A 20338-nucleotide genomic window follows, 5' to 3' on the forward strand; every position below is an offset into this window, starting at 1 on the left:
CCCCATGTAAGCAAAGTGCAGATGAGACACAAATACCTCAGCACACACAAGTAATTGGGAGGCAAGCCTGGACTAGTCAAAATGCTTGTACTTCTCCATGTATCTCAAAGACATACCACAGGCTTACACAAAACCCAAAGCACTCCTCCAAACATGTGAGTGATTCACTTCTGCTGCCTCTCTCATTGGTAATATCCCCAGAGTTAGCAACATTCTTGAAGTAAACATATGTTCCATTGTATGGAGATAGACTGTTTCTAAAACGAGTTCACCTCTGTGGGATCTTTTAGAACATGTAATTTTAAATTAATACCATCACAACCATATGCATTTTATGACAACCTCTTGAAAAAAATATTTTTAAACATAGATGTTGATTTTATGGGGAACTGAGTGCCAAGTAACAAATAAGTATAAAAATATATAACAAAAAACCCAAAAACATTTCCTTTGAGTGAGAAAAGCCATTGGAAAGGAACACCTAAGAGCATTTTTATAACTTCTGTTCCAAAGCCTACTCAAGACATGCAATACACAAACATCAATTGAGTCTGCCTGTATATGTTACCCCAGCTGTGATTGCAAGGGAGTATTTCCACCAGTAAACAATCACTACAGTGCCTGTTGAGCCTCTCTGCACACACAAATATAAAAAATAAACAAGTACCACAAGAAGTATCCAATTGTAGTGAATTTTTAAACTGCCTTTCTTTGCTTTGCAGCTTCTTCTTTTAACAGCTTTAATGAACTATTTATGTTTGTTTCTTTTAGTATTAAAAAAAATGCCAAGGTCAGCAATCTGCTTGTCAAAGGTATGCTATTTAAAGGGTAAAAAAAGAAAAAAGCAAACAAGAGTCATAATATGCAATAGTACCCCTCAGCCAAATCCAATTGGTATCAATATCAAAGGAATTGCCATCATGAACTTAAATTGGACTAAAAATCGTATCTAAAATCTAACTATGGTTAACATCATATCTAACTATGGTTAAAAAAGCAACTTTCAGACAGTGAGAGAGCAGGGGAAATGACAGTGAGAAAAAATATAAATAAATTGACTTAATTTAATCTACATTCATTGACAACCAAGATCAGGACTAAACTGATTGCTTCATACTCTCCACTACTGCTAGTGCAGAATATCACAGAGGAGCAATCAATCTCTGTTCAATATAAAGTAATAGACAGCAAAATGAAGGCAATAATGGATTTTCTTCATGATACTCTGCAAAGAGGAACATAAGGGCCCCAAGATAATATTAATTCTGTGGGCTTAAAAAAATCCTTCTAAGGTTTGGAATTTCTTTTGGGTTTTTTTAAAACAAAATAATTTGGAAAATTGTTTGTTTGAGCCAATATTTTAGAAAACTTGTTAAAGAACTTGCAAGGAACATTTCCAGCCAATGCTACTTGCATTCCATATCGTTCACATCCCTGCAAAAACACTTTGATTTGCTTTGAGACAGGATCCTATTTTAGTTGTCTTGAAGGATCCTAAAAATATCACCTAGTAAATTGGACTTGTTCTTGTGTGCATACAAACTTTCACGTTTATATCTGACCCCCGTAGAAAACATGGAACATGATTAAACTTTGTGCTTAAATGTAGGGAAGGGGAAATATAATGTTGTCCATCTTACAAAAAAAAAAAAAAAAAAAAAAAAAGAAGTGGGATGTATGGACAGTGTCCACTTCTGTCCACTCCTAAATCTTACCAGGTAAATCCATTCTGATTCACCAAAACGTTGGTAAAATGAATTTACTTCATTTCTCACCACAAGGAAACCATGAGGATTTACTTGTGGTATCAATGCCAGCATGTTCTGCAATCAATCCAGTAAAGCCAAGTATAATCACTCTCCTAGTTTTTTTGTACAGCCTCTACAAAATAATTCAGAGATGGCCAGGGTCTGTGTCCTCAATCCAAATCTAAACATTAAGAGGCACAGAAGATTTGTAGGGACACACTTTGAAACCTTCAACCACGCTCATACCCATCTCTTGCCTGAACTACTGATGGGTGTGCAAGGTAACTGGACCCAAGGGAAAGTTAAGCATATAGGCATTATTCACCATTATTCATCTCTATAGGAAGATCAAAACAACAGTGGCCAATGCTATCTTACCTTTCTTTCTTGTTTAGCAGGGAGAGAATGAAACACTGGATAAAGTTAATATATATTAACTGTGAGGAATGCATGTTGGTTTGGGGGGTTTCATTTTCTACTAAGATCTCTGAATTTTACAGCTGGGAATAGCAGCCTTAGCCATAGGTTTTTTTATATGCTGAACAAGTATCTTAAATATCTTATATACATTTTGATTATGTCAAACTGTTCCAGACATGAAAAGACTGTGTCTTGCTTTTTGCTATACAGCAAAGGCCACAATCATTTATATGAATCTGGACCCTGAGCAAAAGAAATCCAAAACAGATTTCACTTGGTAGAATATGAACAATATGTTTCCTATATTACACAAAATGTAGTTGGCTTTATATACAACACTCCTCCCATCTTGGAGGAACTGACAACTGTGCTTTATATTGCAGTGGGGGGATATCAGAGCAATCCTGTATGTTTAGTGCAGTTGCCGTGCCATTATACTGCTCTAAAATGAACAGGGAATTTGCCTATGAATCTACAGCACTCTATTAAAAATATCTTTTCACATCTGTATAATCAGGCAGAACTTTCACCATCACCTGGCACATGCCCCCTAATACATTTCACATTATTCAGCTCATCAGCTCTGGAAGAACTAATTGAAAAGATAGCCCTGAGAAGTGAACCAGCACACCAGCTTAACCAAATGCAGGGCTAAACCACAGGGCATCTCCGGCTCATTCACAATGATGATCCTCATTTATACCTTCTGTCAGCTGGAAATAAAGAAACACTTCATATCTTGAGGCTACAGTCAGGCATGACTACAGGATAATTTGTCTATTTACTGTCTGATTTCACAGCAGCATGAAATACTAGGGAACTAGGCAGGTTTTTTTCTATTTATTCCCTACTTCCCTTTTATCAACCATCCTGAGGTAGGGGGAAGAAACGAAATGTAAACTCCTCATCACCCTGCAATTTCAGAAAAAGGCCCAGTTTTTTAGGGATGACATTGGTGAGACCTTCCTCTCAACCACAGCCTGGAGTCTCACACTTCCTCCCCACCCCACATGTGACAGGGACCAACAATCCACATACAATAATCATAAAGAAAGGTACCAAGCTCTCATCCAAGGCTCCAATCATGCCACCAAGAACGACTGGGTTAACCACATATTTGCATGTTTTAATTGCAATTTACTGGCCTTTAAAGACTACAGTGGAAAACAGGCAGCAGCTTGTTTTAAGTGGGTGCAAACTTCAGAGAAAGTAGTGAAGGACATTTGCTCATTTCGCATCCTGGGTCAAATTCAGCACCTGCATTTTTGCAAAGTCATGCTCTTAGAAGAAGAAAGCATTTGTGTTTTCAAAAAAATCTAGCCTTTCTTTCTTGAAAAGACAGCAAGGCTTTCTCTCATGTACTGGGAAATGTCATTCTTTGTCTATGCAGTTTTACAAAAACATAAACAATAAACAATGAACTTGAAGCAGAGAAGTCAATTACTGTACAAATTACTTAATCTTTTGTAGTTGTCTTTCATGTATAAACAAATTGTATTTCTATCCTATACACTGTTTAAAGGCAGTGCCTTATAAAAGATATTCTAAAACACGCAACATAACCATTGCTGTAACTTGTATGTTGTTTTTTGGGTTCCTTTCTGAGAAAAGATAGTGCTGCTTTGCAAAGACAGATAAGATGGGACAGAACTCATTCACTCTGCAGCTACGGATTAGTCACTTAAACCTCCCCAATTTCCAGTCTGCCCATGTGTATAATGGGGCAGCTCTAGCCAGGATTGTTAGGAGGATTAACTAAGTGGCACTGAAAGGCCTTCAAATCTGCTCAGTAAAAATTATTTCTATAAAAGTGCATGTGCATAAAGTACTAATTGATGCCAGCTGGCCTTTCATCCTGGGCAGCAAAAACAGCTTCTTACCACACACGTTTCCTTTAGTGGGCACCAGCGGCATATTTTTTTTATTTCTAAATTCCTGGGGTTTGCCTTAAAACATACAAACCGTTTGATTTTCAGGAATTATCCATTAGGAAATTGATACAGCAATGTATTTCAAAAATTACCTTAATTAACCTTGCACATGCAATAAGTGTAAAATTTTAACACCTTTCAAACTGAGAAATGAGCCCTATTTGCAGTGCCCAATTCTAGATTCAGCAATTTGCATCTTAGAGTCTGCAGCACACTGTTCATTTCCTAGAAAAACCTCACAGTCAATTTACAATGGCCCTTGAAATAAAGCAGAAAGTTGCTGTTCCTGAACTGGCTTCATCTGACAAGGGAGCATCAAATGAAGATGCATAAGTAATTATTTTTAATTTCATTTCCCCTCTGTGCTGCAAACAACCATTTTTTCTGGAGCCCCTCCCTCAGCTGCAGAAACTTGGAAATGCTCCACCTGCTTATGTTTGCTGATAGACGCCAGAGGAATTTTCACTTCATCTGTTTCACAGATGCTCAGACTCTTTTCTCAAGACACATCATACAAAAATGTCTCCAAAATAATTAGCAGAATTTTAGTCGGCATGACTGTGTGGCTGCACGTAAAGTAAAGCTCAGACAGCTCTTAAGAAATTGAAGCTCTGGAATGATGTCTGGGACCTTAACAGCACTTATTTAAATCTTCCTGCTTGACACATTTATAGTTTTTCATGTAGTCGAAAGGGCAAAGGGGTTGGTATGCAGAAAGCTGCTACAATGTGAGAAACATCATGAACTTCTATAACCTCTTGTTCTTATACTGACATGAAAGTAATAGCCAGCAGAGAACAAACATGCAATCTAATTCAAAGAGGGGGAAAAATTATGCAAAGATTTCTGTAATCATTGTCTCTGTCTCACTTCAAAATAAAATTCACTACCTTACCGAGGAGCTACCTGAACAAAAATAATCCTATGAAATATGTTGCAATAATAGCATATTTAATTGAAAGATGCCCCTCGTTTGGCCATTTGCCTGGCAGTGCAGTCATCAAGCAGGGCTCTTGACCATCCCAAGCCTGCTCCTCCCTCCCTGCTCTTCACCATGCCCCATCAGGCAGCTGAGCCACAGGCAGCACATGAGGACTCACTGCAAATGAGGGCACACTAACAAATCCAAAGAGACAGCAAGAGTGCCTCGTGATAGTTCACAAGGCTCACGCTACCAAGTCCAGGGGACAAATTACCTGAAATCTCTGGTTGCACATTAAACTCCCTGAGAGTACTCTAGTGCCAGTGAAGGACTCAAATTGTAACCCTTTTGTCCAAAACTATAGCAATTTAATTCCCACTGCATAAACTCTTGTTGAGAATATTTCAAAGGGCCACAAGTCACCGATGTCTGATTTCAGACCTATTGCCACATGCAAGCGTCCTTAAAAAGGACAGGAAGGGGGATCGAAGGAATCAATGGCTGGGATGGCCAACCTTCCACCCAACGCCACACCGGAGAGTTTTTCCTTTCTTTTATTTCTCTTTGGATGTAGGAAGGGCTTATTCCTGTTGGCTTAGGTTATCAACATGACGAATGCTCAAAAAGCTGCAGGTGTTCACCCCATAGCCCGCAGGCACAGGCAGCTGCCCATTTCAGGGACAGCGAGACCCCTGGGAGCACACACAGGAACCTCAGGACTCCTCCCAGAGAGGCCCTGGCTGAGGGCATGACCAGGGCCAGGGGCAGAAACCTCAGTCATGGAGCAGTGGCCAGGAAGGGCCCTCGAGGTCCAGGACAAAGCCAGACATGTCCTCTGTACCCATGACATCTGTACCCAGATGGCAGCAGGGGCCACCTGGCCCTAAAGGATGGAGTCACCTGAAGGTAGGAGACACACAAAAAACATCCCTACTCTGAAAATGGCCAGCAGCCACCAAGGAACAGCAGATACCCTCACTACAGCCCTGACCCACAGCCCAGGGAATGGCTCGGGGGGGTGACAGCCATGCTGGGCCTGGAGCAGCCCCATGACCAACAGGTGCAGTCAGCATCCCAGGGAGGTACACAGATAGCCCAAACCTGTGCCCTGATCAACTCCAATTTATTTATTTACCTATTAAACCCAGGCTCACTTGCTTATGACAGTACCACACAGAGAACCTGAAAAGCTGACACAACTGCAGCTGCTGAGCAGAACCAGGACACAGGAAACCCACCATGTGTCTTCCTTTCTACCTTTTATTTAGTGATCCACAAACAAAACAATTTTTTAAATATTTGCACCTTAGGTAAACGTGCCCACAAGCATTCAGTGGAACACCACACCAGCAAGAGGCAGCAGCAGCCATGCCCAGGGAGTCGGGGCTGGGCAGGCAGATTGCAGCCATTCAAAGAAGTTCCATGAGAGGCATCCCCCTGCCAAATAATGCTCAGTGGCTGCCGGGGTGCCATTCCGGGCCCTGGAGACCACTGGTGGCAGGGCTGGGAGCTGGGATGCTCAGACATGCACAGGCACCACAGCATGGGGCTGCCTCCAGAGATGTGCCCCCCGCTCCAGCCAAAGCCCACCTTAAACCCCCTCAGGACTCTGCTACAGCAACAGCCAAGCCAGTCCTTTGCTTTGGGACAAGTGCCACACCCTCAAGATACATGCTGTCTGCATAAAACTGGTAACAGTGAATAAAACCCTATACACAGATAAGGAAAGTCGTGCAGAACAAAAACTTTACAGCAGTCCATCAGTAAGTCACTGGTAATTAAAGTCATTCAGTTTATCCTCATTATAAGAAAATACTTTAATCAGTTCCAAACTCAAATTACATATACAATATATTTCTTAGATGTATATCATATCTTCCATTTGGGAATGCAGAGTGACACAATTTATTTGGCCTTGTACGAAGGCCTGCAAATGCAACTCAAGACAAAGCTCTGGGGTGAAAACACCTTTCTTTAAATTACTATTACACTGTTACATAAAAATCATTTCAATAATTACTTAATATTTTTAATGATTCTGCCTAATAGCAAATGACAAACAGCACTGGTTCCCATAGGCTGTATTCAATTACTTTGAGTTTATTAACAAACTGCTTTCAATCATTAGGAACTCCAAGCCACATGTCAAACTAGAACAGCAGATTCTTAAATAATATAACTTAGCATGGCAGTTCAGTCAAAGGAAGTATGCCAATTTATACCATAGCAAAGCCAACTCAAAAACTGCATCCCATTAATGATCATTCCCATGGGGATTCTGGCCACTGTGGTTACAAACAGCTGACAAAGCTGAAGTGTATTATTGCACTATTTGTAAGAATGAGTCAGACATCAGCACGGGGGAATTACTCCCAGCCTACATATAATTCAGTCAAAAAAGCAGCTTTCATAAGGAACTAAAACCAGTTTGGTTTTCTCTTCATCCTGTTCCAGAGAACACTCAGAATCCACCTCAATGATAGTCTCAAAATAATCATAACACACGTATATTATCTTATTTTGATTTCTATTTTCTTTATCTCTCCCAGTTTACTACTCAACTGTACCAGTCCTTACGAAGATCGTTCTCTAATTTTGGAGAAACCAATTTAAATCTTTCTGAATTGAAGCTTGCTTTCCACCCCTTTGAAAAATAAATTGGGGGATGAGGGACCCACAACAAACACTGAAATAAAACAAGTCCCCAAGGATGAAAAAAATTCCATCAAACAACTACTCATTGACAAATCTTTCTAGCAAACATTTCAGTGAATCTTCAGTGAACTTTAGAAAGTACACTTATAAAGACTCTTTTTAGTCTTCCAAAATTTGCTCATTTAAGTTAGTTTCCTTCTACTTTAAATGTTTGTGTATGGACATCTATTAAATATAAGGCTATTTACATCTCAAGTTTGGGATTATAAAGTGCAGGTCTCTGCCATGCCATTTAAACCTCGAGACGACTTTAATCAAAATATCGTGCCATCATGCCCTAGCTGATAAATTCAGTAACTCTTTTTCCTCAGTGTGCTATGCTCTAGCACTCAGGTAGCAACCCTAATATCTACCAGGCAAAAAAACATCAGCTTCCAAAAGGGATGGACCACAACCCCAGTGAGTATTTTGTTTCATCCAAGTTAACAGGGTACTATCAATTCAACATTAGTTTTTTATTCACTAATAAAACACGATAAACTCAATTCCAAACTTACATTGCTGTGAAATTCAGTATTTTACTTCTGTGGCAATATGCATCATTTAATAGGATCTTGCTATGAAATGACTATAGGTGAATATCAGAGATTCCTGGGTAAGTAATACAAGGAAAGTTCTTAATTTTGAAGTACTTACTCATTTTCCAAATCAGACTGTAAATTTTAAACTTGATCTGTCTCCTTTCTTAGAGAAAAAAATAAACAAACAAAGCACCCTCATACTTCTGTTGCACCTGTTATGCCTGTACAACCCACAGTCCCAGAGAAGAAAGCTTACTGAATTACCACCAGCATCAAGTCAAATATTCACAAGTTTACAATAAAGGTAATTGATCAGCGATAGATAGCATGCATCAGGCCTTCAACTTGCCAGAAGTATTATGATGGCTATTGCTATGAACTTTTAATTAACTATGCAAAGAAAACAATCTTTTAATGAAATAAATACAAGAAATTATTAGTCTCAGACACTGACATCCAAATCCTGGAATAAAAAAAATTCTTTCTCTTCTGAGCTAATTATTTATGCATCACACTGCATTGCAGAATATATTGCAATAGTACAAGGGGAACAGGATTACTTCTGAAACTGTACAAAATAGAAACAGAGGTGGCACAAAGGACTGTCCTTTCTCTTATGACATAAAGCACTTTGGATTGCAACATTAATCTACATTCCTGCAGCCCGTGTACTACAGACATGGCCACGGGTACCCCATCTGCAGGAGAATGGATCTGTAATCCAATTTCAGCTGCTTGCTTGCCAGTGTCATTTGCTCCAGTGGGAAGCTTTCAGCACACAGGACTGGCCCTAAAATAAGTACTGCTGGGTTTGGGCATAGTACAGCTGTAAGCAGAGATTACAAATTCCCAAGAAGGCTCATGTTGGCTCAAACTAGCCTGAGCAGTGGGTACCCAGTGCCAAATGCAAATTTTGCAGTATTCTAATGGAAATCAAAGAAACAATATCCATGGCTTCAGGGGAAGAGCCACACAGAATACCTTCAGAATAAGCACACATGCCTTTGTTGTGAAAAAGCACATCTGAAAAGATCTGCCAACACCTCTCCCAGCACATTTCATGCTGGTGAGTGGGGAGGGGCCCATTGCAACAATAGGAGGGAGCAACAACAGAAGAACCAGAAGTTTTTTTGATTCTGTTGAAGAATAACTTCATGTGCTATGAAGAAAGGGTGCCTCCTCCTCCTCCTGAGAGCCAGCTCACAGCAGGGTCCCTAATGCCCCGAGGGCCATGGAGAAGCAGCAGCTTCCTCTGTTCTCCAGCAGCACAACCCACAGCTCCATCCTTACCTTGCAACAGCCACACAAAGATGGAAACATTTCTCAAGGACACACTAGAACAAAACAATTGACAGTGACTGCAGCATCTGCTCAGCCTAGCCAACATAATAAATTTCAATCTCATTTTAATTTTTATATGTCTAAAGCTATTAGGTCTTAGATAGCTGAACTTTAATTATTATGGAAGCAATTAGCTCCTATGACCAGAAGGCTTTGTCTGAACAATTGCAATGAGCACAATATTTTCTACAGCAAAAAAATAAATACCCTGACACATCTGTAGCTATCTAGGACCTTGCAACTGCCACTATGCTTTACACTGCTGTCCTGGCTTTGTGCCAGATTGCAAAAGCTGGAAATTACTGGCGTAAGTTATATGCCATTGTATATATGTACAATTGAAGATTAACTTCTAAGGTATTCTGTAAATTTAGAATTTCAACATTTAAATATTTCCTGCTATAGAGAGATTAAATTGGTTTTGAAATTTAAATATTCTCTCAGAGAAAACTATTTTGGTACATTATGTCCTATAAAGACAGCTATAATTAAACAACAGCTCCAAGTACCCTGAAAAGTGGTATTTCTAAAACTGACAAAACAACTTACATTTGTGTTTCAAGATACAGAAATATTCTGCGGAGCTTTGTGCATCAAAAGAATTCCATTAGTATATATTGCTTTTTGTACCTTCATTCAATGCATTACTACTTAATAGAAGTATGCATTTTAATTCTCATCATCTTTTTCACTTTTCCCCTTGTGTATTTTATCCACAGTACAGTGGGCCCACACAGCTTTTCCTCAAGCTCTGCTGAGCTGATCTGACCTCTTCAAACAGGGCTGCTGGCAGAGAACACCAGCTGAACAGCAGGGGACAACAAAGCTGTTTTAGAAGGGGCTTGGGGACCTTTCTGGTTCAGAAATACTACAGAAGTACAAATGACCCTCAGTGAAGAGTGACTGAGCATTCACTTGCACACAGTGTCCGGTCTCCTCAGTACCTCAACAAGCTTCCCTTTGCTTTTACAAGCAAGGGTGGAAATTCAGGAATGGACAGTGCTTGTTCTTAACCAAGTCACAGAGAGCACTTTTAATTCCCATATGTTGGCATTTTACACAGTGCTCTTTGAATGCCAATCACTATCTCTTCCATAACCGAGTGAAATATAAACTGTTTAGTGCCATGTTTACACTAAAAGGTTTGATTTAGATTACTTCTGCTGATAAATACCATTTGCTAACAAAATCAAAGGCTGATGACTTCCCATCCAAGCTTTTGCTGAATCAAAGGCAACCAATAATGTCAAAGCTCTGAAGCCAAAGGAAGTACTAGATTCCAACCAAAGGGATTTCTGTTTAAGTTAAAAAAATTTTTCCAGGCTCCATATCATGCTCTGTCACCCACCTTCTTCACTGGGACCCAGTGCCTTACAAGGGCAGAACTACAGCAGTAAGAAGAAATGCAATGTACACAATTGTGAAAATGATGAAATACATGCACCAAGGGGAGGAGCAAAGCAAAGCATGCCAATGGATGCCATGACTTTTTCTGCATTTTCAAGGGGATTTTATTGTTTAGGGGTTATTTTCTACAGTCTAGTGACAAAAAAAAATGGGCTCAGACACGCATCATCTGAGCAAAGTCTGGCTTACCCAGTGCAACCTTTCTGCTCTTATTTACTCATGCAAGACAAAGCAGTGCTGGGAACAGCTCTGTCCACAGACAAAGCCTTGCTCTGAGGAACTGAAGAGACCTCCTCAACACAAATTGGCAGCACTGGAGCAGGGGGACCTCTCTTCCCAGGTGCCCAGTCTGTCTGCAGGGTCCACAGCAACTGGAAGCCTTCCCACACAGCCCAACAAGTAGGGACCACAGTCCCCTAATGCTCCTGGGAGTGTGCACACACACAGAGCTATTTTCAGCATATTTTCACACATCTCCATGAAACTCAACTCACGCCTGATCTTCCTGAAAACATGCCCAGCCTTGGGCTCCCTCCCTCTGGAAGCAAACCCAAGGGGAACCACAGGAAGAAGGCTCTGCACCCAGGGTATCTCCAGCCCTTTGCTGGCCAGAAACATGCAGGGCAGCTCCCAGAAATCCTCTCTGTCACCAGTGCTTCCCTCCCAAGGTGATGGTCTTATTCTTTTCATGGAGCTCTTTAAAACTATTTGAGACACACTTTTTCAGTGAAAATCCAAAAGGAAACGTAAATAGGCAAAACTGATTTCCTTTAATTAATATACATATATTCAGAGCAAGGTTGCTCCACCATACACAGAAAACAGACACATTCTTCTATGAAGGTAGTTAAAGCAGAAATATTGAGCTGACTGCAATATATGATGATTTTTAGATGGGATGTAAGAACTTCCTCAATAACAAGATGCCCTTTACTTGAACCATGGCTTGAAAAACGTCACCAGTGCAAATGCTAAGGAAAAAACAAATACCACCAACATATCTGACAGGACATAACTTCCACTGCTCTCAGTATACATTATTCTTACAATGCCACTTTAGCAGTAAGCAAATAAAGTTATGCCAAAATACATCCAACACAGCAAAACTGAACACTGCAGAAGATACTATTTAAAGCAGGCTCAGTTAAAAGATTAATTCAGTTGCTTTACCCAATTTATATTCTCCACCTAAGACTCCTGGACATCAGGAAATTAAGTATTGCGATGCTTTAACAACCTTCTGCACTTGCATCTACCCTTCATGTTTCTATTAGGTCTTCTGCACTCATTTAAAGTATAAATTCCACTGACATAAATGGGTTTTCCATGCATGTAATTAAAAAAATCATATGCAAGAGAGACTTTTGCCTAAGCTGAGAGCAGCCAGTGTCAAACACCCTGCAGTGAGTGCTGCCTGAGGGCTGCTTTTTTTTTTCCTTTATTTCTGTAACCCTAAAAAAAAAAAAAAAAAAAAATATACTGCATCTTTATATAGCATACTTGTTGGGTTATTAGTTTATTTGATTCACTTCACCTTTGGAAAACACATCATACAGACTCTGAATCTCTCACCAACCAGCACTTTATCTATATCTAAATATAGTGAAGCTACTAAGTTTTGCCCTATGCAAGAAGTCACATGTGTCCTTTTGGTTCATTTTATGAGGGGAGAAAGAAGCAGAAAAACAATCTCTCAGTTCACAATGCAAAAATAATGCTTAAGGATTACAGTAGAAGGCCTTTAATAAAGCAAGAAGGAAAAAAACCCTCTGTGCTTCTGACTGAGATGAAAGATGATGGAAAACAGCAGGCTGGGGAGTGATGGTACAATTAGCTTTTCTCACTTGTTTAATTTGTTTCTTTATTAAAGTTAATGGTCATTTTAATATTGCAGGCCTACAAAATGGTAATGAAGACCAGGCTAGTGGGACTTATATTTACAGCTGCACTCAAAACAATCATCCTTGACCATTCTATAGATGCAAAGAGAGCACTTTTATTAAGTTTTATAAGTATAAAGTGAGGTGGTTTCAAGAATATGTGCAGCTTCAAATCAGCTATGGTTCCAGTAGCCAAAAGAGCAATAAACATTCAACAGCACTAGGCTTTTTAAATTATTTGTGGAAATTTAAATAGAACACAAGATTTTTAACTACTCATTTATGTCATCTGGATTTTACCATTCCAGAGAGACTGTGGATGCATTTGCAGCTAATTTGAGTCAACAGGACATAAAACCAGTAAAGGGTACCTTGGTCTCTGGGTACTGACACGAGGGACAGTGTTCTTGCTGCATTTTGTCTGTTTCAATAGGACAAACCAGTCCAAAACAGTAACAATTACAGGGCGGCAGAGAGAAGCCATTCGCCCACACTTCAGTGACCCAGAGCTAAAGCTCAGGCACTGGGGACCAATGAAGGGGAAGAGGAATGAGGCTGAAATTACCACCACCAAAACCATGCTATATAGGCTATTTGAAACTGGGAGGATGGCTCATCAATTTACACATTTTCTGGATGCTGAAGGGCCTCCAGGCCCAGCAGATGCTGAACCCCTGAATGCTCAAGCAGTAACAGATTTGGGCACCGCAGGCTGAGCTGATGAGGATGGGACACCAGTGGAAGAGCTTGCATAGGCCAGAAATGCTTGGGAAAGAAAACAGCTTGGGAAAGTCTGGCCTACAGGGAAAAAAGTAACAACATTGTAAGTTTCAAAAATGTGATGACCAACAAAAGCAACAACACAGCATTACTAAATTTGCTATAGAGGCATGTAGGGTAGAGTAGAAATGGGATATTTTGCAAGTATGTGGTAAGAGACAGTCCTGCTGCAAGGCCTTTGCAATCAAAATTAACAAGGCAGAAAACCAAAAATAGGCAGTAATATCTGAGAAGACATTATTCCTAAATGACTGCCTTACACAAGGAATTAGAATCAGACTAAGGAGGGCAATTTTAAGACAATGTTTCATGTTTTTTTACTATGTATCCCAAGGAGAAACATTGTAATTCTAAAGATCATCATTAAATCACAATCAATCTTTCTCTGTATTCATCTTATAAGCCTATTATGAGCTTCCCCCTATGTCCTAGGGTGACTTTATGATGCTGAATTGTATCCCCATTTGTCCATTTAGCCCTTGCAGACCAAATTTCCAGTCTCTGCTGCACTGCTGTACATCCTGTTGCTCAAAGCACACAATTTAATGTGCATGGAGATTCATTAGTAGGGCCCACAGGTGATGGAATTGTCTCTAATGGTGAAAGCTACTTTTGAGAAAAGAAGAAAAATGGAAGACAGACAAAGGGAAAAGGAAAACTGTTGGCAGCACCCAGCAAAGGTGGGAGAAGAGCAGGAACAAGGACAACAGCCTGTGGCTTTGCTGAAGGGCCAGAGCTGCTGCTGGAGGGCAGGCACAGGTCAGGGCGTCTCAGGCACTGCCCAGCTGTCCCAGAAGCCCCCCAAATCCAGTTCATAGGTTGACAAACATGTACCAGCATCAGCTGTACCCCAGAGTTACACCAGTCAAGCTTGGTGTCCAGCTACACTGGTGCCACAGAAGCCCAGCTGTGGCCTCGGCCCCACTGTCACCACCAGCCTGCAGCCAGATTAGTACAAGAAACATTTCCTTTTTGGTTTGGGAGTGAAACCATTAAGCTATTCTGAAAGACCAAACTCTAGTAATGTTACTTCTTGTCTACTTTTAAGTATCCATCAGTACGTGCAAGACTTGATTTTAAAACACTATTACCCCACAAATGCCATTTCTAGAAATTTTTGAACAAGACTTTCATCCATCTTAAATTAAGATACCCCATCACAGAGACTTCCACATCATACCTTCCACAAAGACTGAATCAATAAGCTCCCCAAATCAATCCGTTCAGACAGGCAAGCAATGAGTATCATTCCTGTAAGTACCATATCACTAAAATATATTTTCCTATTTCTTTAAAGCATTCTCCTAAGAATACAACTGTTTGCACTGTTAATGCTCCTCTCAGCCTCTGAGGCTGCTGAGAAAAATTTGTCCACTGGTGGGAACTGGAGGAATAAGATTGCCTGACCCAGTGCTGATTATTCAGCACTGACTTCACTTTGAAGAGTCTTCCAATAAAAAGGAAAAAAAAAATTAAACCTACTACACCACTTCAAAAATTGCAGACCTCGTTTTTAACCTCTGTCCTTTTTCATTACTGCACCAGTGCCAGAAAAAGCTACAGCAGGAGAGAGAAAGTCATTTAGGCAGCTCCCTTCGTGCCACCACCATGGCTCAAAGGGACAGAAATCAAGAAACATTAGAATCAATATAAGCTGATTAGGACATTAAGAAAGAACAAACCATGCAGAACTTAAACAAAATCTGTTAAAAGGCATGGAGAAAGCAGGCATTTCTGAGTAGAGAGTAACTTATTATCTGGAGATATTCCAGATTTTGCATTTCCATCTGGTGGTACTCAGTGCTGGGATAAGTGACAAGCAGGTTTCCAGCTGAAACACAGGAGTGCCCATTTGACACGAAATACCTACGAGCAGGACAGGCACAGTTTAATTGAAATCCTTAGGATCTGTAGAAGAATGGATGCTTTTTTATACACACATCTAAATCACGCTCATACCCAAATGGAAAACATGCTCTACTAAAATAAAATCAAATCAAAACCTGGGACTGAAAGTGTGGTCTACTTACTAACAAAAGATTTATTCTCACTCTTTTATGTCATTCTTCAAGAAAGGGTGGTTTAGCTTAAGCTGAGACTTGCTATTTACAGGTATATAATAAGCCAGGTGGGTTTTTTCACTTTTTGGAGCAGCTGCCGACCTTAGCCCTTGGTGACCCAGCATTCATAAATGCCACACCCATTGCAGGGAAGAGGCAGGGTGCACACAGGTCCCCAGTTGTGTCCCCCAGGGAAATGGCAGCTCTCTGGGCACTGCATCCCAGTGCCCTACCCTAGCATCCTCAGCTGAAGGAGGACATGAGGCTGCAGCTCCTTGGGCCAGAGACCTGCCTCCAGTGACTGTACAGCATGGTTTAAATTATACCCCAGGAAAAAGCACAGAGGCTGAATATTTCATTGTACCCAGAAATCCTGCTCTGGTTTGGACTGTCTGCTGCCTGGGGCTGCACCACTCTGATCCCAGGCCTGCCACTCCCCACTTGCAAACAGGGCTGGTGGGCAAAGGAGGGAAAGAAGGTGCCCTTTGGGAGCTACAGCCTCCAAGTCAACCCACCTGACTGAGCAACCAGCACCACAAGCTCCCAAATGTGTGCACCTAAAGCCCTATGCTGCAAATCAGTGCTAACACTATCCATTTCTCCTTCTTGGGGCAACCATGTCCACGAGTCTAGAAGGGTGGGAAGGACAACAAGAACATCAGACCCAAGCAGGCAGGTGTACACATGCAGTTATAGGAGGAATGAGTCTTAAGCCTTCTGTTATAAGTAAAAAAATTATATTTGAGAAACCATGATGGCAATGAAGTTGCACCAGATGTGGAACTGGACAAGAAAGAAAACAAAAGTTGAACAAATTTGTTCAACTGTTTTAACTTTCCAGATTTGATGGGGTTCCCCAAGATTACTTCAAACTAGACATTTCCCTGCTATTCTTAAAATCACCCCACTCTATTACTAAATGAAATTAGATTTCAGCAAAAAAGGTTTTTTTCTTCAAGATTCAGCAGCTAACTGCAAATGAAAGCAAAAAGAAAAGACTGTCTTGTGATGAAAGGACAAGTAAAAGAGCAATCACATCAGAAAACCAATGCCCAGACCTCTAAACAGCAAAGCAATTGCATGTGTCAAGTTCCCATAACAAGATGGTGCCAGCTGAGGCTTATGTTAAAACTGTGCAATACAAGTAGATGTCTGGAGCCTCTGTCAGACAAATGATGCTATCTCATTAATGGGATTACATAGAAAATTGGAGGAATTTCAGTCAAGAGGAATAAAATGATTGAGGATCAGAAAAGCGTGACTCATGAAAGCAAGTAGAAACTGGCTGCTGTGCTCTTGCCTGAAAAGCCCAAGTCTCAGAACGAGACAGGCGTGGTGGTACCAGCAATGCCACAGCATCTCCTGCCTTACACCCAGAATAACAGGAATTGATCAGACCTGCCAGAGCAAAAAATCGTATTATAAAATTCTAGGTTTTTTTATGGCAATGTTATACTGTTGTATCAGTCAGCAAAAAAACTAATAATCAGAGGGGAAAGAGGACAGGGAAGTTAATTACCTATTAACAGTTGGCAGGAAGAACACATTTAGTCAGGAAAAAAGAGGGAGAAAAGAAAGAGGTTGTGACTACAGAGACTGGGTGAAATTGAAGCCTTTCAGTTATTAACAGGAGAGGATTTCTTTGCCACAGGAACAACATAAACATGGCAGGTACTGAAAATCACAACAGCTGAATCACTTGAAGAATGCGTGGCCACTACCCCAAAACCACCATCATAAAACTCCAACGCTGACAGGAGGTAAACTAGCTATAGGGGAAGGGGAGAAGGAGAAAAAATGCAAGAAGGAAAATGGGAGTGTTGTGGTAGATGTTCCCTAGTCAGCACTACTATGCTATACTGCAGGAAAAATAAATTAATAAATAAAAGAGATCTAAATAAAAGAGATCTGAATCTGAGATTCTCTTCACTGAGGGGTTCAACATCTCTCTGCAATTCTTTCCAATTGAAGGACTGTAAGTTGGATAAAAAGCTTCATTTAAATTCTATACACATTCACAAAGATAAACTGATTTCAGAAAGCATTATTATGCCTGACCTCTCCGACTGGGGGTGAAAGCCAGATACTTGGTGAACCATTTTGATGATACTAATATTCCCTAAAAATTCATTTGATGCCAACATAAAGGACAAAAGCACCACCATGGAAGAGCAGATGCTGTGAGCTACCATACAAAGCATATTAGGGTTGCTTCCCCTGCATTCCTCTGCATCAGCACAGGGCACCTCTGCTTCAACACCCAGCAGCAGAGTCCTGTTCCTGGCTATTGTGTCAGACAAAGAGTCAAACACCTGGGAAGAGACACTTCTCAAGAATAAACTGCTGAGGAAGTGCCAGGCCTGGGGTGCCCAAGTACAGTATGCCAAGAGAAGCAGGGGAAAGCAATTTCTTCCAACCCCACCTCACTCACATCTGATCCCCCAGCAAGGAAGAGTGTGTGTGCACATGTTTGTGTACACATTGTGGCAGGGAACATTTAATTGCACTTTGGATCTTATCCAGCACACATAGCATCCAGCAACAGCTCTCCTGGAGTTAACACTTTACAGAGCAGGGAAGTCTGAAGCCCAGTTCTCCCCATTTTCACTAAGACCCTCAAGGGCAGGTGGATACTCCCAACAAATGGTAGCCAGGATGGGTGAAGGGGAATTGGTTGCCAAGCCCCAAGTGGCAGCACAGGCCAGACTGGTGTCCAGATCAGTCTGCCAGGCTGCCCATGGCTCTGCAAGGCCAGGAGAGCTCTGTGATCAAGGAAAATTACTCCAAGAAAAGATGCAAACAGTGCAGACTTGTTTCCTATTTTTATATGGTTTCTTACCACAGAACACACTCCAGGCTCTTAAGCCATGAAACTTTTTAAAAGAGGAATAGCCTTTGCAGAAGTTCCGTTTTTGATGTAACAGGGCATATTGATCTTGTTGCTTAACAAAATAAAGAAGTAAATATCCTGCCCTCCTTTTCCCTCTTTTTAATCTTAAAACCCCCAAACTAACAAAGAAAAAAAACCCAACCAAACTAACCTCGAGTTTTAAGCTGCAGCACTAGCCCTCACAGAAATAATGTCAGTGTTTACAACCAGCAGTTCATCCAGGCTATTAGAAATCCTCCACAATTTGCATCGTGACATGTAACCCAAATCTTTTCCTCCTAAAACCCAAAACTCCTGGTCAAAAATGCTCAATGGCTTTTTTGATTCAGAAACATTATAGTAATAGTAGCAGTTAATGGAATTTCCAGAACGGCGTTGGTTACTCTGGGCTCTTTAGAGTTCTCACAATCACACGGGACACCTCCACAGTGGCCTCACTCCCTCAGTTTATACTTCAGAGTACCTTGCATCCAGTGTGAGTCCGGGTCTTCATGAGGGGAGTTGTGGTGCACAGCTCAATGGCTTCTGGTTCATGGAAGATCACTGTCGGGAGAGGCTCTTTACGAAGAGTTAGGACATTCAACTTAGTCTTTAACATGGTCTGAAAGTGCTAAACAGAAAAAGAAAAGAAATTACCTCCAGTTCTAGTGCATAAAAATGAGAGTTAATAATTGGATGTGTCTGCATGTTTCACTTGCTGTTCAATGCCTCGCAAGCTTTCCTGGGGAGATTCAACTAGTTCTATGACTTAAGAGTATTCATTACAATCAGCAATGTGGAGACTATTTTTAATTAAAAAAGACATACAGAAAGTGAAAGAATTCATTATAGTTCACATTTATTCCACAAAGGGTCTAAATTCAACCTCTGATCATTTGCAAGTACATAATAAGGCTGGTCATGGACCCAGTTCCTCTATTAATGTCCACAGGGAGGAAGAACAGGGGATCAAAGACCATTAAAAGAACTTGTTCTCCTTCCTCTGTACTTAAATCTCATCCCAATGACCTTTGTAGATGTTACCATTCCCACCGAGTTGAATCCCGCATTGGTTTGCCTTTGTGAATTTTCTATTCTCTTCCTTTGTAAGCAATAATTCCTGTAGCCTCCAATGTAAATGTCACTCTTGGTACCAATGAATAGATGTCACTCAAAATTTGTCACTTTCTAAAACAGTCTCCCCAGGCTTAGGTGAAGAACTATCCAAGTGGGCAGTAAAATCATCAAATTAAAAGTTTCTCAGCAATTGCTTAGAGTGAGTAAATTCAATCCTTGAAGGACTTCCAAATCAATTTTGTGGAATCAGGGGAGTCAAGAAATTTTTTTTTAACATTTAGATTTTTCTTCGACCTGATTTTCATTTCAAAAACATTTTCACATGCTACTCTTCATCTAAGGGAAAAAAATTGCAGATATGTAGTAGTAATGTGCCACAGCGCTGCCTAGTAAAATACGACTTTATCAAAACTTCATAAGTTGACTCTTATCAAGCAGCAGTTATTAGATGTACGTGCAATGACTCCAGATTACTTTCCTCAAAACTAAACCATTTGTTCTGACTTTTGATAGGAGATTCTTAACTTGCTTTGCAGCCACCCCTTTTCTCAGTCTCCACTTTACCTCCACAAGGCAGACAAGTATTGCAAGGTTTGGATTGCAGAAAAAGAGATGGCGAGTGATTTCCCAGAACCATGCAAGAAGTCTCCATCAGAGTTAGAAATCA

The 20338-nt window shown here is 40.6% G+C and overlaps 1 protein-coding gene across 4 annotated transcripts in view; it reads right to left on the reverse strand.

Moving 5' to 3' along the window:
* PID1 (phosphotyrosine interaction domain containing 1) overlaps nt 1-20338 on the reverse strand; it is a 92526-nt gene that overhangs the window by 29936 nt on the left and 42252 nt on the right. For all 4 annotated transcript variants that reach the window (XM_021536980.4, XM_021536979.4, XM_085587705.1 and 1 more), the window contains exon 2: nt 19079-19225. In XM_021536980.4, the coding sequence (XP_021392655.1) occupies nt 19079-19225 (147 nt within the window). The remainder of the gene's footprint in view (nt 1-19078; nt 19226-20338) is intronic.

This window comes from Lonchura striata, chromosome 9, assembly GCF_050655825.1.
Source record: "Lonchura striata isolate lonStrDom1 chromosome 9, ASM5065582v1, whole genome shotgun sequence".
Lineage (NCBI taxonomy): Eukaryota > Metazoa > Chordata > Aves > Passeriformes > Estrildidae > Lonchura > Lonchura striata.